Source organism: Ursus maritimus, unplaced genomic scaffold (assembly GCF_017311325.1).
Source record: "Ursus maritimus isolate PB19 unplaced genomic scaffold, ASM1731132v1 scaffold_5, whole genome shotgun sequence".
Taxonomy (NCBI): domain Eukaryota; kingdom Metazoa; phylum Chordata; class Mammalia; order Carnivora; family Ursidae; genus Ursus; species Ursus maritimus.
This window is the reverse complement of record NW_024426663.1, coordinates 56,990,010-57,016,498: the sequence shown is the minus strand read 5'-3', so window position 1 is coordinate 57,016,498 and position 26,489 is coordinate 56,990,010. Positions and strand designations below refer to the sequence as shown.

At 42.9% G+C, this 26,489-nt stretch overlaps 1 protein-coding gene across 1 annotated transcript in view; it reads right to left on the bottom strand.

Moving 5' to 3' along the window:
• Nucleotides 1–26,489, bottom strand: part of TRPC7 (transient receptor potential cation channel subfamily C member 7) — a 139,573-nt gene that overhangs the window by 74,704 nt on the left and 38,380 nt on the right. Inside the window, exon 2 of the mRNA XM_008691582.2 lies at nt 19,526–19,708. Coding sequence (XP_008689804.1) covers nt 19,526–19,708 — 183 coding nt within the window. The remainder of the gene's footprint in view (nt 1–19,525; nt 19,709–26,489) is intronic.

Below are 26,489 nucleotides of genomic sequence, written 5' to 3'. Positions count from 1 at the left end.
TTGTAAATCTGCCTGTTCAGGAAGAGCTAATACCTATTAGAAGGGGAGCAAGCAAACAGTCAAATAATGATACATCAGATGGGTTTTTTTTGGAATAATAAGTACAAAAATTGATAATTTCTTCAGGATTCAGTTTTGGAGACCAAAATGTTACTAACTTTGTTAATCAAACAGTAGTATTTTATATTTAAGTGATCTTTCTTTTTCTTTTAAATAAGGCTTTCAGTAATGATCTGAGTTTCTCTACAGACTCAGTGCCAATTGTTATAATAGTTCAAGAATGAGACAAATAATAACTGATATCCAGTAGCACATTATGGGCTACTTTTCTATTTATATCATTTTGATCCTCAAGAGAACCCTTAGTTTTTAGGAATGCATCTCATCTACGGCATGAGATCTTATTGTATTTCCGGAAAAATAAAAGGTGGAAGAAAACCCAGGCATGTTACATTCATTTATTCAGTCACTTAATCAGTAAATAATTTTGAGAATCTTTTGCTTGCTTGGGTCTTGCCTGCTAGGCTAGGGATACAGTGGTGAGCTGCTTCCACAGAGTCTAGTATGTTGGGGGAAATAGACAGTAAGCACGTAAACAGATGTTAACTATAAGAGAGGGTACTGGGTTGGAGAGTAGGGAGGGAGCAACATGGTGACCACATTCAGTTAGGATGATCAGGAGGGTCTCTCTGAGCAGGAGATCCTTCATTATAATTATATCAGAGTTTTGAACAATGAGATAGATCCAGCCAGCAGAGATTTGAGGAAAAGGAATCAATAAGTTCTCTGGGTTGGGCACTAGTGTGGAGTGTTGAAGGAACAGAGAACCAGGCAGTATAGTTTGAGATGAGTGAGCAGGAGTGAGTTTGGTGCAAGGTGAGTTTGGAGAGGCCATGCAGCACCTTGTAGGCCATGGTTAGTAGTTTGAAATTTAAGCACTTTAAGGGCAAGAAGATGTGGTTGGTGGCCTGCTAGATCCCTTTACCAGTTAGGCATACACATCCTCAGCTTCTGGTGGTATTGGTTTCTTAGGGCTCACTGATATATCCTTCTCCAGAAATTTACCTCTACCGGTGGGAGCTGCTTTGCCCAGAAATGCCTGGGAATTTATGCCCTTTCCCCCTTGGGGGTAGCCCGCAATTAACGAGTGACTGATACAGATGTCCCTTGCTTCAATATGCGGCATGAATGTAGTGCTTCTCACACTCCAGAGCTCCCCCATGAGATCAGGCTGAAGTTAGGCTTCACTGAAACCACTTCTTAGCGTCTTCTCCAGCTTCTGCCCCCTCGTGGCAGGATTCTCCTGTGATCGCTTACTTGCACAAGGACCCTTGTCTCAGTGTCTGCTTCTCACAGTGATGATTATTAGACTGTGAGTTCCCTGAGGGCAGGGGCTGCACCTGTCTTGTTCACTTTTAGATGGAAGATGTGAATGGGAGCATAACATGATCTGATCACCTTAAAAAATTCTGTGACTTTTGCTTGTGTGTGTGTGTGTGTGTGTGTGTGTGTGTGTATGTGGAGGAGGAGGAGGAGGAGAGGGAGAAAGCAGAAGTAGGAAGACCAGTTGGAGGCTATTCCAATATTTTAGGTACAATATGACTATGGCTTGAATTATTTAAGTGAGAGGATCTCTACTTGGCAAAGATTTTTATCCACAATTATACTTAGAAAACTCCCCTTCCATCAGGGAATTTGCGAGTGACCTTAGGCAGATGAATGTTAATAAAAGAATAATGCATTATGGTACATAATGGGAGGAATATATGAAAGATCAAATGCTCATTAAGACTCTGAATCCATATATGAGCGTTTAGTACAGAAATAAAGAGAGTTGGTCTTTAGCTTAATTACTGAAGTTAGTCACAGGTCCTTGGGGGGACTATAATTTCTAAGATCTGTTTGACTCTGGGATAAAAGTGACAATTTGAAAATGGCTCTTGCTGTTCTTTCCACTTTGGGCTAGTAAATGCATCTGATTTGCATCTATTTCTTGGAGGCATTGGGGATTTATGTGTCTCCCTTGAATGCTCCTCAAATTCCTCTCTTTTTGTTAACCTGCAAATCAGGATGTAATAATAATCAGACTCTGATTGTTTTAACAAATGCAGCACATGATGAATGCCAGGATAGTTAGAAAAGCTAAGGCCAGGTATCCTAGGAAACATGATAACCAAGAAGAAGAAAAATGCTTTAAAGGATTATCCTTTCATGCAAATATTTATATAGTGAAAGAGCTGAACAAAAGGCAGCAAAATAACTGAAGGCAGTAGTTTTCTATCCTCTTGTGACAGCCCATGCTTCGAGGATCTGAAATCTCTTTTGCGAAAGCATACTGGTATCTGCCCTTTAGAGGAAGTTGTGTCAGATGATTCACAGCAGGCCTGAGGCCGGGCAGAGAGGAGGCATTGGGTGCTCTGCTTTTCCCTTGCAAAACTGAGCCAGGCAGGGTGTGGGGTGGGCCAGCAACTCAAGCTAATAAGTGGAAGGAGCAATCCTGAGATCCACTGTGGAACAGTCAGTGATCTGAGCTCCCCTGTGGAGGACAAAGTCCCCATGCTTTCTCCCTGACTATCCAGGGGGCACCCTGGCAGCCACCCATCTCTCTGCTCCATCCCTAAGACTGCCAGGCCCGAACCAGTGTTAGGGTTTCTTTAGATAGTAAGAGTTCTCTTGCAGAGTTCCAACCCCAGAGGGACACAGGTCATCAATAGAAAAGATGGGGGTGGTAGACTCATCCTTCCAGGCCAGCATGAAACATCATCTGAATTCTGTTCTGAGTACTTTTAATCACCAGGGGAATAAAAGTTAGTTGGAGAAGGATTAAAGCCTATGACTTTACACTTTATGCCCATCTGTTCATTTACTCCGCAGGGAGTAATACTCTGTATGCACACATAATGTGCAGGCCGAGTACTGTTTTCTGTCTTCAGAGACTAAGATGGATGGATGGCGATGGTCCCACCTTCCAGGAGCTCAGTTTTTCCAAAATGTAGAATCATGAGAGCCTTTAAAAAACACATTTCCTGGGCTCCCACCCAGAATTGGATTAGAAACTTTGTGGGTTAGAAACACCGACATTGGTGTTTTCTAATAAAGCTCTCAGGTGGTTTCACTGTGCAGCTAAGTTTGAGAATTTAGTTCTAGAGAGATAAAATGAGTTTGAGTTTGATCAAACCTTGGATTTGGTCTAGAGAGATGTAATACATCCTTGGAGAACTATAATCCCTGCCCCCTGGATTTATAGTTAAGGGGTTATGGCCTAGATTCTGAAACCTATCCCAGATATTCTCAACAGGGGATGATTTTGTCCCCACTCTCCCCCCAGAGGCATTAGAGACTATCTGGAGACATTTTTTTTTTTTTTTTTTTTAAAAAAAGGGGAAGAGAGTGCTACTGGCATCTAGTGGATAGAGGCCAGGGATGTGCTAACTATCCTATAAGGCACAGGATGGTGCCCCCAGCAAAAAATTGACTGAAAATGTCATTAGTACTGAGGTTGAGAAATTTTGGTTTAGTCTTTTTGTTTTTAATTTGAATTCAGGGTAGTAGACATATAGTGTAGGATTGGGTTCAGGAATAGAATTTAGCGATTCATCACTTACATATAATACCCAGTGCTCATCCCATCAAGCGCCCTCCTTAATATGCCCATCACCCATTTAGCCTATCCCCCCCCACCTCCCCTCCAGCAACCCTCAGTTTGTTCTCTTTATTTAAGAGTCTCTCATGTGTTGCCTCCCTCTCTGTTTGATCTTATTTTATTTTTCCTTCCCTTCCCCTATGTTCACCTGTTTTGTTTCTTAAATTCCACATGAGTGAAATCATATATTTTTCTTTCTCTGACTGACTTATTTCGCTTAGCATAATACCCTGTAGTTCTATCCATGTTGTTTCAAATGGCAAGATTTCATTCTTTTTGATCGCTGCGTAATATCCCATTGTATATATATACACTACATCTTCTTTATCCATTCATTAGTTGATGGACATTTGGGCTCTTTCCATAATTTGGCTATTGTTGATAGTGCTGCTGTGAACATCGGCGGTACATGTGCCCCTTCATATCAGCCTTTTTGTGTTCTTTGGATAAATACCTAGTAGTGCAATTGCTGGGTCGTAGGGTAGTCCTACTTATAACTTTTTGAGGAACCTCCATACTGTTCTCCAGAGTAGCTGTACCAGCTTGCATTCCCACCAACAATGGAAAAGGGTTCTCTTTCTCCACACCCTAATCAACCTCTGTTGTTTCCTGAGTTGTTAATTTTAGTCATTCTGACAGGTGTGACGTGGTACCCTTGAGGTTTTGATTTGTATTTCCCTGATGCTGAGTGATGTTGAACATCTTCTCATGTGTCTGTTAGCCATCTGAATGTCTTCTTTGGAAAAGTGTCTATTCATGTCTTCTGCCTATTTCTTAACTGGATTATTTGGTTTTTGGGTGTTGAGTTTGATAAGTTCTTTATAGATTTTGGATACTAACCCTTTATCAGATATGTCATTTGCACATACCTTGTCTCATTCTGTTGGTTGCCTTTTAGTTTTGTTGAGTATTTCCTTTGCCGTGCAGAAACTTTTTATCTTGATGAAGTAGTTCATTCTTGCTTTTGTTTCTTCTCTTGCCGTCGGAGGTATGTCTAGTAAGAAATTGCTGCGGCTGAGGTCAAAGAGGTTGCTATGTGTGTTCTCTAGGATTTTGATGGCTTCCTGGCTCACATTTAGGTCTTTCATTCATTTTGAATTTATTTTTGGGTATGGTGAAAGAAAGTGGTCCAGTTCATTCTTGCCTGTCCCTGTCCAGTTTTCCCAATACCATTTGTTGAAGAAATTGTCTTTTTTCCACTGGATATTCCTTCCTGCTGTGCTGAAGATTATTTGGTCATACAGTTGTGGGTCCATTTCTGGGTTCTCTGTTCTGTTCCAGTGATCTGCGTGTTTGTTTGTGTGCCATTATCATACTGTCTTGATGATTACAGCTTTGTAATACATCTTGAAGTCTGGAATTGTGATGTCTCCCACTCTGCTTTTCTTTTTCAACATTATTTTGGCTATTCAGGTTTTTTGTGGTTCCATACAAATTTTAGAATTGTTTGTTCTGGGTCTGTGAGAAATGCTGGTGTTATTTTTATTGGGATTGCATTGGATGAGTAGAGTGCTTTGGGTAGTATAGACATTTTAACAATATTTATTCTTCCAATTCATGAGCATGGACTGTTTTTCCATTTCTTTGTGTCATCTTCAATTTCTTTCCTAAGTGTCCTATAATGTACAGTGTAGTGTTCTGCAGTGTATAGATCTTTCACCTCTGATTAGGTTTATTCCTAGGTATCTTCTGGTTTTTGGTGCAGTTGTAAATGGGATTTATTCTTTGATTTGTCTTTCTTCTGCTTATTATTGGTGTATACAAATGCAACAGATTTCTGTATGTTGATTTTATATCCTGTGACTTTGCTGAATTCATGTATCAGTTCTAGCAATTTTGGTGGAGTCTTTCTGGTTTTCTACATGGAGTATCATGTTGTTCGTAAAGAGTGCAAGTTCGGGATAGGCTGGTGATGGGTATTAAGGAGGGCACGTATTGCATGGTGCACTGGGTGTTATATGCACGTAATGAATCATGGAACTTTACATCAAAAACTTGGGATGTACTGTATGGTGACTAACATAATAAAAATTTTTTTTATATATAAAAAAAATTTAACTTCTTCCTTGCCTTTTTGGATGCTTTTTATTTTTTTCTGTAGTCTAATTGCTAGGCTAGGACTTCTAGTACTATGTTGAACAACAGTGGTGAGAGTGGACATCCCTGTTGTGCTCCTGACCTTAGATGATATTAGCTGTGGGTCCTTCGTTTATGGCCTTTATGATGTTGAGGCATGTTCCTTCTATCCCTACTTTTTGAGGTTTTTTGTTTTTTTTTATCAACAAAGGATGCTGTATTTTGTCAGATGCTTTTTCTGCATCTATTGAGAGTTTCATGTGGTTCTTATCCTTTCTATTATTTATGTGGTGTATCATGTTGATTGATTTGCAGATATTGAACCACCCTGGCAGCCCAGGAATAAATTCCAGTTGATTGTGGTGAACAGTCCTTTTAATGTACTATTGGATTCATTAGCTAATATCTTGTTGAGAAGTTTTGCATCCATATTCATCAGGGATATTTGTCTGTAATTCTCCGTTTTAGTGGGGTCTTTGTCTGGTTTTGGAGTCAAGGTAATGCTGGCCTCATAGAATGAGTTTGGAAGTTTTCTTGCATTTTTATTTTTTTGAAACAGCTTCAGAAGAATAGGTGTTAATTCTTTAAATGTTTAGTAGAATTCTGCTGGAAAGCCATGTGAGCCTGGACTCTTGTTTGTTGGGAGACTTTTGAGTACTGATTCAGTTTCTTTGCTGGTTGTGGGTCTGTTCAAATTGTCTGTTTCTTCCTGTTTCAGTTTCCAGTTTATATGTTTCCAGGAATTTATCCATTTCTTCCAGATTGTCCAATTTGTTGGCATATAATTGCTCGTAATATTCTCTTATAAATGTATTTCTGTGATGTTGATGATCTCTCCTCTTTCATTCATGATTTTATTTGGGTCATTTGTCTTTTCTTTTTGATAAGTCTGGCTAAGGGTTTATCAATTTTGTTAATTCTTTCAAAGAACCAGCTCCTAGTTTCGTTGATCTGTGCTACAGTTTTTTTCGATTTCTATGTCATTTATTTCTGCTCTTAATCTTAATTATTTCCCTTCTCCTGCTGGTTTTAGGCTTTATTTGCTTTTCTTTTTCCAGCTCCTTTAGATGTAAGGTTAAGTTGTGTATTTGAGACTTTTCTTGCCTGTTGAGAGAGACTGGTATTGCTCTGTACTTCCATCTTATGACTCCCTTTGCTGCATCCCAAAGGTTTTGGACTGGATTGTTGTGTTTTCATTTTCATTTGCTTCCATGTATTTTTTAATTTCTTCTTTAATTTCCTGGTTAACCCATTCAGTCCTTAGTAAGATGTTTTGTAATCTCCATGTATTTGTGGTTTTTCCAATTTTTTCTTGTGTTTGACTTAAAGTTTCATTGCGTTGTGGTCTGAAAGTATGCACAGTTATGATCTCAGTCTTTTTGTACTGGTTGAGACCTGATTTTGGATGCAGTATGTGATCTGTTTTGGAGAATGTTCCATGTGCACTCAGAAAGAATGCGTATTCTGCTGCTTTAAGATAAAATGCTCTGAATATATCTGTGTAGTCCCATCTGGTCCATTGTGTCATTCAAAGCCATTGTTTCCTTGTTGGTCTTCTGCTTAGATGATCTCTCCATTGTTGTGAGTGGGGTGTTAAAGTCCCCTACTATTATTGTATTATTATCAATGAGTTTCTTTAAGTTTGTTATTAATTGATTTATATATTTGGCTGCTTCCATGTTGGGGGCATAAATATTTACAGTTGTTTGATCTTCTTGTTGGATAGAGGCCCCCCCTTTATTATGATATAGTGTCCTTATTCATCTCTTAGTCTTTGGTTTAAAATCTAGTTTTTCTGACAGAAGTATGGCTACTCCAACTTTCTTTTGAGGTCCATTAGCATGATAGATGGTTCTCTACTCCCTCACTTTCAATCTGGAGGTGTCTTTGGCTCTAAAATGAGTCCCTTGTAAGCAGAATATCGATGGGTCTTGGTTTTTTATCCTTTCTGATACCCTGATATGATTAGAGCATTGAGTCCATTTATAGTTAAGGTAATTATTGATAGCTATGAATTTAGTGCCATTGTATTACCTGTAAAGTTGCTGTTCTTGTAGATTGTGTCTGTTGCTTTCTAGTCTTTTTTGCTTTTGGTCTCCCTTTCCTGCTTAAAGGGGTCCCTTTAGTATTTCTTGCAGAGCTGGTTTAGTGTTCATATACTCATTTAGTTTTTGCTTGTCTTGGAGACTCTTTATCTCTCCTATTTTGAATGACAGCCTTGCTGGATAAAGTATTCTTGGCTGCATATTTTTTGCATTTAGCATATTGACTATATCATGCCAGTCTTTTCTGGCCTGCCATGTTTCTGTGGACAGGTCTGCTGCTACCTTACGTGTCTACCCTTGTAGGTTAAGGACCTTTTATCCCTAGATGCTTTCAGAATTCTCTCTTTATATTTTGCAAGTTTCACTGTGATACGTCTTGGTGTTGACTTGTTTTTGTTGAATTTGAAGGGAGTTCTCTATGCCTCTTGGACTTGAATGCCTGTTTCCTTCCCCAGATTAGGGATGTTCTCAGCTGTAATTTGTTCAAATAAACTTCTGCCCCTTTTCCCCTGCTCATCTTCTTCTGGGACTCCTATGATATGGATATTATGATATTATGATTATGATATTGTGGAGTCACTGAGTTCCCTAAGTCTTTATTCGTGATCTATCTTTCCCTCTTCTTTTTCAGCTTCACTGTTTTCCATAATTTTATCTTCTATATCACCTATTGGATCCTCTGCTTCTTCCATCCTGATTGTGATTACATCCAGTCAGTTTTGGATCTCAGTTATAGCATTTTTTATCTTGCCCTGACTAGTTTTTAGGTCTTTTTGCAGCCAGGGTTTCTCTGGTGCCTACTATGCTTATTTCAAGCCCAGTCAGTATTCTTATGACTGTTATTCTAAATTCTTGTTCAGATATATTGCTTATATCTGTTTTGAGCAAATCCCTGGCTGTGATTTCTTCTTGATGTTTCTTTTGGGGAGAAATCTTCCTTCTTGTCATCATGCTAGGTTTCTGTCTTTTGTCTATTAAGAAAGCTTGTTCTGTTTCCTGGTCCTGATAGTAATACTATATTAAGAAGGGGTCCTACACTGACCAGGGCCTGGTGCTTCAAGAAGTATTTCTGGTGTATGCCGTGGGCACTCTGCTGTTGCGTTTTGGCTGTTCTTTCCCACAGGTCACTCCTATACAGAGTTCCTCTTTGCTTGCAGTGGGGAGTGTTTGGCCCTTTAACTAAATGTGCTTTGATTTGTTGGTTAAGATAAGCCTAATTTAAAAAAATTAAAAAAAGAGCCCTGATCCAAGAAAAGAGAAAAGGAAAAGGGACTAAAAAGCAAGTATACAAACAAAAACTATAAACCTTATTCCAAAGAATAAGAAAGAAAGAAGGAAAAAAAAAAAAAGAAAAAAGAAGGCTGATCCAAAAAACAAGAAAAGGAAACAAGCAAACAAACCAACCAACAAACATAAAAGTATAAGCCTGATACCAAAGGAAAAAAAAAAAAAAAAGCAAACAAGCAAGCAAGCCTGATCCTATCCCACCAGAACAGAAGCTGACTCTTTGGAGCACTCTTTGATCAGCAGACCTGGTACATGCAGGGGTTCCTGTGTTGGTGTTCTGGGGGAGAGGCCTGCTGGGCTGGCTCACAGTCAGACCTGCCCTTGTAAAGATGCCCCTGCCAGGCAGGGGGCTGGGGTTTGGTTTAAATGACTCTAGTCTTCACTGGAGGTGCTGTGTTTCTCTCTGAAGTCTGACTGTACTGGTGGCCAGGGTGGAAGATGGCATCACCCCACCCTCTTATCCCCAGGGAGGGGAACTCACGGCCACTTCTGTTCAGGAGGCCCTCACAGAAAAGCAGTCTCCTCTCCTGTGTCCCAGGCTTTCATCAGATCCCTGCCTTCAACCTGTCTGTGCCTGGCCTTTGACTCGCCTGGCACCACAGTTCTCCTGTGTTTGTCTCTGGCTGGTGGCTGGGATTTAAAACTCCAAATTAAGAATCAACAATTGTTGGAGAAGATGTGGAGAAAGGGGATCCCTCCTACATTGTTGGTGGGAATGCAAGTTGGTACAGACACTCTGGAAAACAGTGTGGAGGTCCCTTAAAAAGTTAAAAATTGAGCTACCCTGTGACCCAGCCATTGCACTACTGGGTATTTACCCCAAAGATACAGACGTAGTGAAGAGAAGGGTCGTATGCACCCCAATGTTCATAGCAGCATTGTCCACAATAGCCAAAGCATGGAAGGAACCGAGATGCCCTTCAACAGATGACTGGATTAAGAAGATGTGGTCCATATATACAATGGAATATTACTCAGCCATCAAAAAGAACGAATTCTCAACATTTGCTGCAACATGGATGGCACTAGAGGAGATAATGCTAAGTGAAATAAGTCAAGCAGAGAAAGACAATTATCATATGATTTCTCTCATCTATGGGACATAAGAATTAGGAAGATCGGTAGGGGAAGAAAGGGGGGTAATGAGAAGGGGGAATGAAGCATGAGAGACTATGGACTATGAGAAACAAACTGAGGGCCTCAGAGGGGAGGGGGGTGGGGGAATGGGATAGACCAGTGATGGGTGGTAAGGAGGGCACGTATTGCATGGTGCACTGGGTGTTATACGCAACTAATGAATCATCGAACTTTACATCGGAAACCGGGGATGTACTGTATGGCGACTAACGTAATATAATAAAAAAACATTAAAAAAAAACAAAAAAACTCCAAATCTTCGAGGGCCTGGCAAGGTGCGGACCACTCTGCTCTCCTAGAGAAGAGCTTGGCAGTGTTGCGCCGGACACCGTTCTGTCCCAAGAAAGCAGTCACATGGCGCGGGGCAGGCACGGTGGCTGGAGTCTGTTGTAACGCACAGCGTAAAGCTGCCACCAGGTTATCTGCCCTCTGAGCGCTTCTCTGGCCCCTGCTGCTGGATGGCTCCTGGATGGTTCCCAGCAGGCCTTTTGTCCTTGGAGAGGCAAAATACCCTCTTCCAAATGTACTCCAGGATGGGGAGCCATCTCTCCCAGTGCAACCCAGGGGATCCCCACACCACAGCGCCTTGTGTGAACCCTAGGCACTGCTGCTCTCTCTCCCGTTCTCTCCCTGTCTCCCTGACTTCACTCCTCGAAAAGGGTTCCCTCCTCTTTGAGGCTCTGTGGCTTTTCTCTCCCCCCAGTTCATGGCTCTGAAACTCATATCTGCCATGTTCTCTCCCTCCAATTGTGTAGATTGTTTTCTTAATTCTCAGGTCGATTTCCTAGTTGTTCAGAATGATTTGATGTTGATCTAGCTATGTTTGAGGGACGAGGCAAGCTCAGGGTCCCCCTACTCCTCTGCCATCTTAACTCTTCCCTCGATCCTGGTTTAGTCTTAAGGATCGTTCTACTTGTAAGGCCAACATGGCAAACAGCTTCCATTAGCTAACTCTTATTATGCACTTACTATGTTCTAGCTGCGTTATGTGTGTTAAGAAACACTGTTTATTAGGTATTATTTGCGCTCATTATAGAGTTAAGGAAACTGAGGCCCAGGGATGAAATAATTTGTCGGAAGTCACATATCTAGTAGGGGAAGGACTTAGGACTTGAACAGTCACAGTCAGGATTCCAGACACAACATTGTACTGCTGCCCAACAGGTTCTCTTTCTCCTCTGAGAGTTTTTCCAGGCAGAAAAGGGATACATGCATACTTGGATTAGTCCTTCTTAAGACTTGCTCTTGAGAAAAACAAAACTTCCTTTTCCTATGCAAAAGATAGTCACTCTGAGCTGAGAGATTAATGGACATTGATAATTATTGTGCTGTGTGGTCAGGCGAGGGCTATGACGTGCTGAGAGGAATCCCCAAAGAGGACGCTGATTGATGCTTTCGACACCAGTGGATCCCAGCAGTGTTTGGCAGCTACTGGGCATCCTGCAGCGCAGTTTGGGGTCGTGCCTGACCGGGCAGACTGTGTTTGTGACAACTCTGATCTTCTTAACTCTGAGCATCTGGTAAAATGATGCCTCAGCAGGAAAACGCAGTGGGAGAATGTCTGCTTAGAGCATGTGAGTGTCTGAATGGACTCTCATACGTCCTCCAGAAAGCGCTGGTGTCCCCAGATCCCCTTTGCTCACTGTCCCCGTGCTCTGTGCAGACAGGAAATGAAACAGAGCCCCAGCAGAGGTCATCTTCCCTCTCTCACGCGTCCCTCCCCATGGTCGTTGCATTTGGGTGAGGGTGCAGCCAGCTGTGCGTCTGCCGCTGGGCCTCCTTGTGTGTTTTAACACGGACTTCAGTCAGTAGGCTGTTGAGCGTCAGGGCCCCCCTTACCTGGAAGGCTGCTGCAGCCAGCAGGCCAAGCAACTTAATGCGGGCCACATACTTCCTAACTGGAGAACTTGAGCAGGCAGGTCCCCAACCGTAACACTGTGTTGTGACCCAACACGTTCTGTTTTCTTCTCCTGGGAGTTTTCCCAGGGAGAAAAGTGGGCTCTTTTACTGCATGGCTGGAAAATGTGCACACAGTGCACATCACAGTGGTGATTTTTGGAAGAAAGAAGCAGAAGGACTTCTGCTGGGGTTAGAGGCCCTGGCCAGTGTGAAACAGAGTGGTGATGTGAGTGGAATCGCCCCCTGCCCCAGCTTGTCCCTCCCTCCTTGGCGTTATTCTCCAAGAGGAACCTATGGGTACAGTCTGTGTACTTCTGGGCCCCCTGTCTATGAAAAAATCTTGAAATGAAGTTGACAGCATGGAATTGAGGTTCATGGAGGACACCGACTTGGTGTGTTATATTTTTTGGTAGAGATTTTCTATTTTTATTAAGAACACTGGCTGTTGGCAAAGAATTTACAATCTCCAGTCTTGGCTGGGCTGTTGGCTCTACTGTTCAGCTGTCTCTTCCATCTCCCACGGAATTTTTCCCCAGTTTTTTTTTTCCCCACTTTTTTTCAGGCTGCCTTCCACCTCAGAGGGTGATTCTGCTTCCTATTTATAGAGAAGTTGAGGCTATTAATATGAATTCCTTCAACTTTTATCCTTTTGGTAGTCATTAGTGCTATTTGCCAAACAGCTTCATTTTTCTCTCCTTTCAACATATGGCAGGGTTATACTTCCTGGCTTCTCTCATGGTGTTGTGGGTGATGTGACTAATTGTTGATGGTGAGTTGTAAGTGGAAACAATGTCTGTCACTTCTAGGTGGAAGCATTTCCTTGCCGGTGTGGGACCCTCCATTGCTGGAGTTCCCTTTGGCTGGGTGGGACCATTGGAGGGCGTAGCTGTCCTATTAGCCTGGGTTCCTAAGTGAATTCTCTTCCAAGATGGGAACAGGTTGAGCAATAAATAAGGTTTCTTTCATTAAAAGCCACTTTAACTTTGGCTTTGCTTGTCAGTGGAGCTTAATGACACCTGTCTTTATTAATCTCATGTCCCTTTTGCCCAAGTTGCATCCATACCCACCGTGTTTGCCTTCCAGCCTTTCTCAGAGGAAAAGCTGTCTCTGCATCTTTCCTCATCTTTACAACTACTTCTGATTAAAGTTCTCCAGTGGCTTCCTCTTATTCTTGAAAAAAAAAATGAGAACAAAATTCTTTAGCATGGTCTAGGAGCCTCTGCATGGTCTGGTCCCTGCCTGCTTCTTTACATTCATCCCACACCCCAGTCTTCCCTGTGCCTTCCAGCGCACCACATTCACCTTCTTTCAGTTTCTCTTATATGCTATGTTTTCTCTTACCACAGGGCCTTTGAATATGCTTTGAACATGTTCTCTCCTGTAGAAATGTCCTCCCCACATCTTTATTCTTTAGCTCTCAGAGCAAGTATGACTTCCTCAGAGAAGCCTTCATTGACCTCCGTGATTAGGTGACATCTAACTTTAGAAATTATAATATTATGGTCTTTTCTTTTATAACACTTCAAATCCAGCATCACAATTGATTGGTGTGATGTGTTGATTACCATCTGTCTTTCCCATGACAGCTGACATCATGTCCTTTTTATTCAGCACCGTGTCCCCAGTCATTAGCATAGCATGCTTTGTAGGCACTCACTGAAAGCTTGTGGAAGGCATGAGGGAGGAAAGACAGCCATATTGTCCAGTGTGGCACCCATTGCCCACGTTCGGCTTTGATATTTGAATTAATTCATTTAAAAAATACTAAGAATTCAGTTCCGTAATTACCTTAGCCACATTTCCAGTGCTCGCTAGCCATGCATAAGAAGCTAGCACCTACCATGTTAGACAGCAGAAAATAGAACATTTTGCATCATCACAGAAAATTCCCTGGGATAGTGCTGCCAGGATAAAGTCCAAGTGGCTGTGTAATGAAACACCCTCAAGGATTTGGTTCTGAGAAGCTTTCCAGTCTGCTCCTTTCCCACAGTGATACAGCCGTAGGAAAGCACTTGTTCCCCTGTAAACATAGCTCCATCCATGCCACTCTCTCTCAGGTATCTGTGACTTCTCACCTTTCACTTCCCTCTGCCTAAATTGTCCTCCCTCGCTTCTCTGCTACATGGACATCCCATCCAGTACCTTTCAACCTTTTCGCCCCATGTCAAGTATTTCCGCTTCTGGGAAGCTTTTCCTGGGGGTCCCAACTGAGCTGGTCACTGCTTCCTTGGCCTCCACTCTGCCCCTTCCTATTTCTGTTTGTCCTGTTCAGACAAGATTGTAATGGTGGTTCACACTTCTCTCTCTTTTGCTAGATGAACCCCTCAAAAGTGAGGCCTGGGTCTTGATGTTCTGAGTCTCCCCCGTGCTCAGCATAGAGTTGGTGGTATAGTGGAAACAGTGACTGTTTGTTAAATGATGCCTAAGTAAGTGAATGAAAACCATAGGGGATATTTTCTCCTTTGTACAATGGTGTGGAGAAAAAGGGAACCCTCCTTTCATTCCTTCTCCCTCCCATGGCCCTGTCCCAGGGCTTTATTTCATATGAGACTAGCTTTCTGAGCCAGGAATCACCTAGGAGCTTGGCAGAGTCAGGAAAGGGCACCGTTCAGAGTCTGGAAGGCTCAGCAGAGTGGAGCTACTCCTTTAGGAGAGTGGGGAGTCTCATCGGTTGGGAGGAAAGATGGCCAGTGCCATGCTTAGGTTCCACAAACCAAGCCGCAGGCCAGGACACTAGAGAGCGGGGGCCACCTGCAAGTCTGAAAGTGACTGCTGTGAACTCTGCTTTGCTCAGTTAGCGGAGTGCAGAGGCTGCTGCTGCTGCTGCAGTCATAGCATCCCTGACCCCACCTTACCTACCACCCCATGGCTCTTCGAGGGCACCCCCCTTGGGATGCCCAGCAGGCTGATCAGTGTCTATAGAGCTCACAGGCAGTGGCTGAAACAACGTGTCGGATTGAACTACCCCCTTACTGGTGATATTGCCTGATAATAGACATGGTCTCTGCAGTGGGACTAACGTAATTTTGTAAAAAATATTCATGTGTTCTCCTTTTTTTTTTTTTTTTTTTAATAGTAGATCTTTGCTTAGTTGTGTCCAAAGCAGCCTCCATCTCCTCTCTCGGTAGAGTTAAGCCTTCTGCTATGCAAAATAGGACCTTCTGGGTCCCTTTGTCCTGTTCTCCTGTGGCATTTGAGCTTGAATGACATAGTCTACAAAGTTCTTTCAGTGAATAGGAGATTTATATGATCCCCATAAGGCAGACCTGGAGTCAGGAAGAAGCAAGGGACAATGTAGGGGAAAGAAAGGAAGATAACATCCCTGCGAGCCTAGAGATGAAGAAGGAATTAAGAGGAGAGGGAGGGAGGGATGAGAGTGAAGGGTTCAGATATGCGTCTTCAGTTAGTCACGTTGAAGAGAGCACCAAGGATTGTGTCTGGACTCTGTGACCAGCCACTCAACAATGACCACTTGCTAGGCACGGGGCTCCCTTTATGAGAGTGGCCTGGGTCCAGCTGAGCCTAAATGGATTTTGAGACTGATCGGGTCTTCCCTGTTGGTGGAGCTGGAAGTCCCCTAAGCATTTGTTTAGAGTGGATATGCAGAAAGAGAAGAGTGCCTTTAAGAAAGGTATTAGGCATGGTTCCATGGGGCCAGCGATAGGTAGAAATGGAGAAGACAGCAAGATGTCAGCTAGTCACATTGGCCCTGAAGGAGAAGACCAAGGCTTATCCACGGCGGGCTGCGGCCAAAGCTGGAGGGATTGGTTTCTTTATCTGTGAGGCACAAGTATGATTGCTTCTGAGGTTACGTGTGACTCATCATGAGGAGAGAAGCCTCTTTGCTTCTTCATATGGCAGCCATGGCTTCTGAAGGGACCGTAACCTGTTAAGGCTGGGATGGACTGAGATGGGTGACACGTGTGTGTTAAGTAACATGAGCATGGACGCTAAGTCAGAGCAGTGTGCGTAGGTACTGCTTCATTCATCCCCACGGCTGATGGGCCCGACGCCGTTTGAGGCACACTTACTTTATCCCATTCGATTCTTACCATAATCCCATGAAGTAAGTATTATTATCCAAACTTTATAGGTGAGACAAGTGAGACATAGAGAGGCTAAGTGACTTGCTCAAGTGACTCCATTAGTAAGTGGTTGGACCAGGATTAACCTCAGAGGGCACCTTCTGAGCCACTTTTCCAACACTGTCTTCCAAACACAATGGTTTATATTTCATATGACACATCTGCCTGGATTTTGGGGGAGGCTGAGTTACCCTCTTAGAACAGAAGTCATGGAGAACAACCATATCCTCACAAGGCCTTTTGTCTTTTCTGGAAGGATTTTAGGCTATAATGACAATGCCCTTACCCAATGGGAAGTTTCTAGCATTTTCTAGGGAGAAGACAAAGGAAAAGTTAGGGAGTATCTCTGGAAAAAGAAAGGACGCCCCCCGCCCCCCATTCCAAGGAAGGGGGACATCATTGAATGACAGAAATGATGCTTCCCTGTGGAACTCCAGAGGAACTTTACTGTTTGCAGAGCATTTCCTCCCGTATCAATTCATTTGAAAATTCATAGAAAATGGAAGCAAATCTTATATGCCCATTTTACAGATGGGGATGAGACTCAGCTTCAAAGACTTGCCCAAGACCACGTGGTTAGTAAGTGAAAGAATCATGCTAAAAATCTGGTTTCCTGATACTACTTCATGATTCTTTTCTCTTTACTGGTGGTTTCTTGTGCAATGGTGGGATAATTGTCTTGATCTAATGGAGGCTGACAACGACTGAGCCAGCCAGAGGACCAGACATTAGTGTGGTGCCTGAAGAGAGGCAGACGTTCGGGTGAAGGACATGATCCAGGGCTCATTACCAACCACAGGGCAGCGCCCACTTCATTTAGATCTATGCGTTTCATAGATCGTATAGGCCGATTCTACATGAGAGTTACCCAAAGACTTGTACATGGAAAACGAGTTTCATCAGTGTTCATGAGAAAGAGTTCTGTGGTCAAGTAATACATATTGTACCCTTTTTCTTTTAACTAGAGTAGCAGTGCATATTAAAAGCTCTGTAATGTCTTTAAGCAAAGAAATCTGTTTGGCTCTACTTAACTGAAGATCTCCAAATTTATTTGAACAAAACACCATTTTTTAAGGTCATTCTTAGTAGCAGCCCATGAAACTGCCAGCAGCAACTAGTTTGCTTTAATTACTGAATTAGTGGTTTGATTTGATATCATGGAGACTGAGGAATTTTTTATGGTTCTATATTCCAGCCTTAAAGCTATTATATATATCAGGTGTAAAGGCAATGTATTTGTAAATAGGCTTTGATGCTGGTCATTTCATAACTCAAGGACCCAGGGTTAGATTGTGCCCATGGAAGCTGCTGAAGTTCATAAATTAAAAATGAAATCTCATTATAATATTAATACATCTTTTTAGTATTAGGTATTTTCACCATAATTCATGATAGAATAAATGTCAAGGAAAACTGTGTCTGTCTGCTGTTACATAATGGCATACATGGTTTGAGAGAATTTACCCATTGGAGGTCTTTAAAATGGGCAAGGCTGACTTTTTATGCAGGTGGTTTTTCATCTTACCACCTATGGGTTGCTGCAGACACTTGACATTCATGATGGATATTTCCTGAGACCTTTATGACTCTCCTAATTGGCAAATACCACTAAATAATTTCCCTCATAAAACCTTTTTATTGTGCCCTGAACCGTCACGTTTGTGGAGTACTTTGCTTTTTCTTCTCATTCATTACCAGGGCTGTTTTGTACTAATAGTTGACGATAAGAGGGAACACGTAGCTATAAGGTGGTGGCCAGACTGCTAGACTAGCTGACTGGTGAGCCCTCACTGACAGTTTTGCTAAGAGGTTTGGATTTATGTTTCAGAAAAATGGTGAATGCTTGCTTTTTATGGGCAGTTGGAATTGCTCATGAATAGCCAAAACTGCAAATACAAATCCACAGATGCCAAGCATCTCCTGTTCTTTGGGTTTTCAGAGACATCTTCACTTCCACCCTGTGCTCTTTCCTTGTGCTGGGAGGCAGGAGGATTCTCCAGTTTAGGGAAGGAAGGAAATGCTTGTAGTTCTGGAAACTCAAGCTCATCTTCACCACTGCTGAACAGTCTCCATAGCAGGGTTTGTGTGAACTCCAAGGCCATGGGCATCTCAGCAGCTTCTGGATTAGAATGCTGTGCTTTGATGAAAAGCCTCATTGAGCTCTCGGGGTTGGTGAAAAAATGAGTTTTCCTGAGCCAAAAAAAATAGGGTTGTACTTGAAGCTATAGCCTGCTCCCTCTCTTTGCATAGCCCCATGCTTTTGAGTGGTAATCAAAGGCCACATTTCCCATGATTGGTCCACTCTACCTTTGGGACCTAGAGTCTTTGAACAAAGCTATTTTTTCTTAGATTTTTTTTATTGTTATTAAAAGTAAGAGGGCAGGAAGATTTTTTCAAACTTGGAAGTTCCCACTAGATGAATTCCGCAGATATATGTAGTTGTTGAAGGATGGTTCCCTCCATACAAATTAAGATAAGCAAGAGGACAAGTGTCCAGAGGGCAGTTTAGGGGCATTGAAAATACCCCCAGTATTGACCCTGTGACATAGCTGGAAAAAAATAAAAACCCTTCAAGGCTGATCACCCATTTTGCTTATGTGCAAAGCACAGTGATATTGAAACACGTGGATCTTTGGAGCTCTGCAGTTTTCATCAGGATGGATGACATCATCTAATGTAAGAGCAGATTCTAAAGAATCCAGAGTACATCCAAAGTGGAAACATAATTGACTTTTGCTGCTTAGGACTTCAATCGGACCACCCACTATGGGTGCCTGTGGCCATTAAAGACACCTTGAGGTTGACTGAGGAGGTAGGACAATCTTACTCCTGTGAAAAGTCTCCTTGAGCTTCCTACTAAGTACTTGCATAAGCCTTTGGAGTGAAATTCCTCTAAGCTTCCCAGAACCATGGATCCCACAAAGCCTCCACACTAAAATATTTTCTACACAACAAGTCCCCAGGCACACAGAGCTCAATCAGTGCTATTGACAGACCGGAGTGATATGTTTCTTATGAAAACTGGGGAATTGGCTTCCTAGCTGATGTCAGGTCACATTGTTCCTGCCAGTTGTTTAGAGGCTGAAAGTCTCCTCTTTTGTTTTCCAGGATGAAAGCCTGTTCATGGAATTACAGTCATGCTACCTTTCTCTTGGTGGGCTGGGGTGTGAAGGAAGGGGGTTGCTGAGAGGAGCTCTGGGCAGTCCTACAAGGCTGGCCATTCTCTGTCTAGAGAGTAGTGGGGTGATTGGTGTTTTCAAGGTCACCTTGTGGGAATGTAAAATATGCATGAGCACAAAGCTAGGCCAACTGCCCTGCAAGGCAGGAAGGCCCAGAGAGGTGGGGAAGCTTACCTTCTTGACTTCGTATTTAATGGCGAGTTTGATCCGGCTCAGACTTGGACGGTGGTGGTCGGACCAGACTTGGAAATTCACATCACCATTTAAAATCGCTTCCACCTCTTCCGTGTCTCGGCATAGGTCCAGCACGCCCACCACAAAATCCTTGCATTGCATAGATAACTTCCTGTAATCGTTCTAACAGAATAAAGAGAAATCAGGGGTGTGTCACCCAGAGCCCCACAGATCGGCTTGCCCACTATAGCAGCATGGATCAGTGACTGTCCACCAAGTGTGAGTTTACGGAGAGCATTGGAACCAGGGCTGTGCTGTGTCCAGAAGGCACAGCAACCTAGAGGGCCTCTTTTCTAAGAGGGGATTGGTCAGGGTGGGCTCCGTGGGCTACCTGCATCTGAGTCACCGTGTGTGCATATGCCAGAACTATAGATAGCCAGGGCCTGTCACAGACTGACGGAGTCAGAATTCCTGCAGAGGATGCCCAGGATCTGCCCTTTAACCTTTTTCTCTAAGTGATTCTGATGGCTGCTGATCCCCGTCCTGACTCTTTCAAAGCAGCAGTTCATTGTGCCCAGTTCTGAGAGAGGGGTGTTAAAGAAATGAACTCTGAAGGCTGGAAATAACACTTCACTCATTTACCACCCACGTGGAGTGGTAACTGTTCTACACAGGAAGTTTACTGGAAAGATATGGCTGATAGGCTAAAACTGGAAAAAAATGTACACAGGTGTGCTTTCTTTTTAGGTACTGGCAGATCTTGTAAATTATAAATTTAAAAATCAAATGTAATTTGAATCTAACGGGATCCTTTCTTACCACACATCCTTTTGTATGGCAAATCGTGGCTCCTTAAATTACTTGCCTGTTGAGCAAACATTTTTAGACCTTGACCTTTGTTTTGTTTTGCTTTTTAATGAGTTGCCTCTGAGTTCCCTGTTCTCTTCCCTAGGCATACCTTTCAGAATTATCTTTGAGAGCCTTCAATTCCTTTCCGAGTGACATGCCAGCTTCCCTCTCCCCCAAGCAGATTGCTTCAGTTCCAGATAATGATCCAAAATGTTGGACAAAAAAATGTTTCATGTCACCCTCATACCACTACTCCCCAAAAATATTTTCCTTTAGAGGTTTCCTTGTTCATTTCTTAGTTGAAATAAGTCTATTCAGAAAGGACACTAGAGCCAAATGTCACTTTTAATGTTAATCCATGTCAACAGCCTTCAAACTGGTAAATAGTAGTTGGTAAATAGGAATGCAGATTTGCTTTTCCAGATTTGGATTCCTGAGTAAATAGGTGGGAGCCTGGCAAACTGTAGAAGCTTAGCTATTTTTCTGAATTAATGATTCTTGTCTCCTTCCAGCACTGCTGAGTCAAAATGTCACTGTGCATTAGGGAAAGAGGGCAATAAGTGTTTGCTAGGAAGAGGATCAAGAAAATGTTTTCTTTTTCTTTCTTTTTTTTTTTTTTTAAAGATTTTATTTATTTATTTATTTATTTGACAGAGATAGAGACAGCCAGCGAGAGAGGGAACACAGGCAGGGGGAGTGGGAGAGGAAGAAGCAGGCTCATAGCGGAGGAGCCTGATGTGGGGCTCGATCCCACAATGCCGGGATCACGCCCTGAGCTGAAGGCAGACGCTTAACCGCTGTGCCACCCAGGCGCCCCAAGAAAATGTTTTCTGACAAGAGTGCCCACCTTTCATTTTTATATATAATTTAAGGAGAAGAAGGGAAATTCTAGGTAGAAAGGCAACTGCTTAGCTCAGGCAGACTGTCATGGAGAAAAATTCAGGGAGGATACTTTGAGTCTTCTAGGTTTTGGCACAGAGCTGGGTGGTGAGATGAAGAGCTGTGTTCTCTGCTCCTCCACCCTTAACACCTCCCTCCCTCTTCCCCTCCCTCTGTTCCTTCTCTCCCTCATTGTTGAGGGCCTACTCTGTACTAGGCAATGACAAATTAGCAATGAACAGGGCCAGTGTGGTCTCTGAGTAGTGGGTAGAGGGTAGAGGGTAGAGGCCAGGGATCCACTCTCTGGATTGCGTAACAGTAGTGCTAGGTAAAACTTGCTCAGAGCGTATTCTAGCTAAGATATTCTGAGAGCCCTGATGAACCAGGGATGGGAACCTCAAGGGACTGGGCTCAGCAAAAGGGACCTGTTCCACTCTGGCAGTCCTGCTACTGAAACTCAGGTGTCCTGGGCCTGTGGCCCCCACTCCATCACTTTTCTTGTCTCTTTCTTGAGAAGGAGGAGTCTCTGAATATTGTTGCCTATTCCTAGTAAGACAGACACTTCCTTGTTAGTTAGGCATGACCTCATCTCTTGGTAGAAACTCCTGCCTAGAGCTCAGTGCATGGATAGATACAGAAAAGAAGAGGAAAGGGCTTGACTCAGCCCATGATGCAAGCTCCCCATGCTAGGAACATCAGATTGCACTGTCCTGGAGCTTCTGCATGTTTCTGGGCTCAGCACAGTTCAGAACACAAGTTACCATTTTTTTTTTCCTAAGATTTTAGCTTCCCTGGGCTCTTTCAGCAAGCCTGGCCATAGAAAGGGGGAACCCACCAGACAGAGCAGCCAAAGCATGTAGTTTGCTTTTACCTTCTGCATTAGACACTGAGGCTGGGAGGCAACAAACCTGGTGTCTGCAGATGGCTGGAAGAGTCAGAACCCGGGCCTGCCGGGAAGACAGAGATGACGTGGGTAAGGACAGCTGCAGATGGTGGGGCGTGGTCATGGCCAGGCCCAGGCTTACCAGAGAGGACCACAGGTGAATGTCTCTGGGGAATTATGATGATTGTGATTTATTGGGTCAACCCTGAGCTCAATAAGCCTCCCAGGTCACACTTTCCCAACTTTAGTTGGAAGTAGATGAGACGCACACGCAGGAGTTCACAGGGACCCTTTTAAAAATAATTTAATTTTCCACACGTTAAAGTCTGTCAGTCCCAATGGGTGACAGATGTTCTGCCTGCAACATCTCACTTAATCCTTATAAAAATCCCATGATGGAAGGATTGCCAGCATTTCCAACTTAAGAATGAGGAAACTGAGACCCAGAGAGAGAAACAAACAGGCCTAATCGACTTTTCCTTCTCTTTGTAACTTACTCATCTCTGGATCACTCTTAACTTCCCTGAAGATTTTAGCCCCTATCTCACAGCCACTCTCCCAACATCGCTGTTGCTATTGGTGGTGGTTTCAAGATCCAGGAAGACGACCCTCCCATTACTCCGCCCTCTCATTTCCTTGACAGCGTCTTTCCCAGTGACCTTCTCCTCAATTCTTAACTCAGCCATTCATTCTCTTACTTATTCCTCCTAACCACAGCTCCTTCATGACCCCACCTTCACCTCTCCCCACTCTGACCACCGCCTTTTACATGTTGAGCTCCCTGCCTCTGGGACTTCAATTCCAGCGATCCTTTGATTCTACCAGAGCCACAAGACTTTGATTTTACCTCGCTTTCACTGGGTGTCATTCCTTTTAGGGGCCCGTCTCCCTCCTTGCAGTGCTTATACTTCATAGGCAACAGTTATAATCATCCCTGTACATATCATCAACTCTCTTGTCCTCCTCTTATTTCATCCTTCTTACCGGACAAAAGCCTGACCTTAGTTGAGTCTAATCTGCTGCCCTGTTCCTGCCTCTGCATAGTAAATGTGGCCGCACAACACAAACGCGCTGCCCAGACATGCTATTAACTACCTCTAACCTCCGGTAGTCCTCAGTGCCTCTGGGCAGTTTACTCTCCCTCTCTCCCAACAAGTATTGCATACCTTTTCCTCTCTTCAGCCTCTGACACTTTCCCTTCCTCCTAACTCTCAAATGAGGACCTTGTCTCCCATTTTGCTTGGAAAATAGGAGTCATCAGAAGAGAAGCACCACATGCGGACATGCTCATATTTTCTATCTGCATGCGCCTGCACTCATGGACTACTTCCTCTTCTTGCTGTGAATGAAGTGCTCTTGCTCCTGTCTAAGGCCGTCTCTACTTTGGTGCTAGATATCAGCCCCTTATGCCTACTCAAGGACAGGGCTCTTGCAACCTTCCTTTCTTTCTCCTGCATTGTCAATTTCTCCCTTTCCCTACAGTATACAAACATGCTCAGTATACAGACATGCTGCTATGCTCTCGTCTTAAAAAGGAATTTCTCTTGAGCCCACTTTCCTCTCCAATTACAATTACAATTTTCTGTTCCATTTTATAGCAAAACTCCTCAATTGCGGTGTCTACACTCATTGTTTCCAGTTGCCCTCCAGGCATTCTTTCTTATTCCATTCAATAAGACTTTCACACCCACATCTACTTTCTCCACTGAGATTGTTCTTACCAAGGTCACAAGTGACTTTTATGTTGCCAAATCCAATGGTTGGTTCTGAATCCTCATGCTACATGACTTGTCAAGAGCTTTGACATAGATGATTACTTCCTTCTCTCTGGTACACATTCTTCACTTGGCTTCCAGCCTCATATGCTCTTTTGTGTGTTTTTCTTCCTGAATGACTACTTTTTATATTCTTTCTGGATTTATTCTCATCTTCTTGGTGTCTTAATTTTGGAACGCCCCAAAGATGTGCCCCGTCCTTTGAATTCTCCTTTTTATCTATTTATACTCATTGCCTTAGTGATCTTATATAAGAGCATTAGATACCATCCATATGCTGATGACTCCAAAAGTTATGTTTAGCACACCCTTCTCCTGAACTTGACTCATATATCCACTTGCCAAGTTGTTATTTCCACTTGGATGCCAAACTGTCACTTCAAACTTAACAAAACTAACTCTGGATCTAGTCTTTTCCAGCTTATTTAGTTTCCTCCACCCTTTCACTTGCTCAGGACAAGAAAAAATCTGTCCTGGTCTGCTATAATGTATTTTCCATATTATCAGTTGGAGGGATACTTAGAAAAAGTAGTCAGATCATGGCACTGCCATGTTCAAACCCACCAACAGTGTCCCATTCACTCAAAGTAAAAGTGGAGTTGTTATGTTGTCCTATGAGGACATACATTTCTAGCCCCTCCATTCTCCTCCTGATTTTATTTCCTATGGTTCCCTCCTTCCCTCAGTCTATTCCAGCCATTCTGACTTCCTTGCTGTTCTCCTAGGACATCAGGCATGGACTGGACCTTTGTACTGGCTATTTTCTTTGCTTGGAATGCTCTTTCTCCAGGCTCTACATGAATGACTTCCACAACTCATTCAAGTCTTTGCTCACATGTCACTTCCTCAGAAGCCTTCCTTGACTGTCTTTTAAAAAAAAATTATAGCCCTTCTCTGTTTGCCATCATCCTATCCTACTTCTTTTTCCTTCATAGTACTCTTTATGACCATATGACATGACTTACTATATATTTTATCTATTTATTGTCCATGTCCTCTCCTGGAATGTAAGCTTCTTGAGGGTGGGAAATGTTGCCATTTTATTCACAAATAGAGTCTAGAACATGTTTTGGAACATGATAGATGTTCCGTGAATGTTGAGTCCATCAGAGCAGTTTACTTGTCTAAGATAACATAGCTACTAAGTGGTTGAGCCAAGATTCAAAACAGGTAAATCTGACCCGAATGCTGCTGTCTTTCCTCTCACTGTGTTGCCTCTTGGTGAGCAGGATATTCCCTTCTCCTTAGCACACTGTGAAAACTAGAGGCTTAATTGGGGCTGACTCTCAACTAACTTGGGGAAATAAAGGGTGGGCTGGTATATGGTTTGAACACCCAACAGATTCTCTAGTATAGTAAATGAGTATACAGGTTTTCAAGTCAGGAGGACATACAGGGTATTATTCTAAGTGAAATAAGTCAGACAAAGACAAATACCATATGATTTCACTTATATGTGGAATTTAAGAAACAGATGAACCTAGGGGAAGGGAAGGAAAAATAAAACAAGATAAAAACAGGGAGGCAAACTATAAGAAACTCTTAACTACAGGAAACAAACAGGATGGCTGGAGGGTGGGTAGAGGGGAAGATGGGGTAACTGGGTGATGGGCATTAAGGAGGGCACATGATAAAACAAGCAGCGGGTGTTATATGCAACTGATGGATCGCTAAATTCTACCTCTGAAGCTAATAATACTCTGTTGGTTAACTAAATTGAATTTATTTATTATTATTTTTTTAATGTTTTTTTATTATATTATGTTAGTCACCATACAGTACATCCCTGGTTTCTGATGTAAAGTTCGATGATTGCGTATAACACCCAGTGCACCATGCAATACGTGCCCTCCTTACTACCCATCACCAGTCTATCCCATTCCCCCACCCTCTCCCCTCTGAAGCCCTCAGTTAGTTTCTCATAGTCCATAGTCTCTCATGCTTCATTCCCCCTTCTCATTACCCCCCTTTCTTTATCCCTTTCTTCCCCTACCGATCTTCCTAATTCTTATGTCCCATAGATGAGAGAAATCATATGATAATTGTCTTTCTCTGCTTGACTTATTTCACTTAGCATTATCTCCTCCAGTGCTGTCCATGTTGCAGCAAATGTTGAGAACTCGTTCTTTCTGATAGCTGAGTAATATTCCATTGTATATATGGACCACATCTTCTTAATCCAGTCATCTGTTGAAGGGCATCTCGGTTCCTTCCACGATTTAGCTGTTGTCGACAATGCTGCTATGAACATTGGGGTGCATATGGCCCTTCTCTTCACTACGTCTGTATCTTTGGGGTAAATACCCAGTAGTGCAATGGCTGGGTCATAGGGTAGCTCAATTTTTAACTTTTTAAGGGACCTCCACACTGTTTTCCAGAGTGGCTGTACCAACTTGCATTCCCACCAACAATGTAGGAGGGATCCCCTTTCTCCACATCCTCTCCAGCAGTTGCTGTTTCCTGCCTTGTCAATTTTTGCCATTCTAACTGGCGTAAGGTGGTATCTTAGTGTGGTTTTGATTTGAATTTCCCTGATGGCTAATGATTTTGAACATTTTTTCATGTGTCTGTTAGCCAT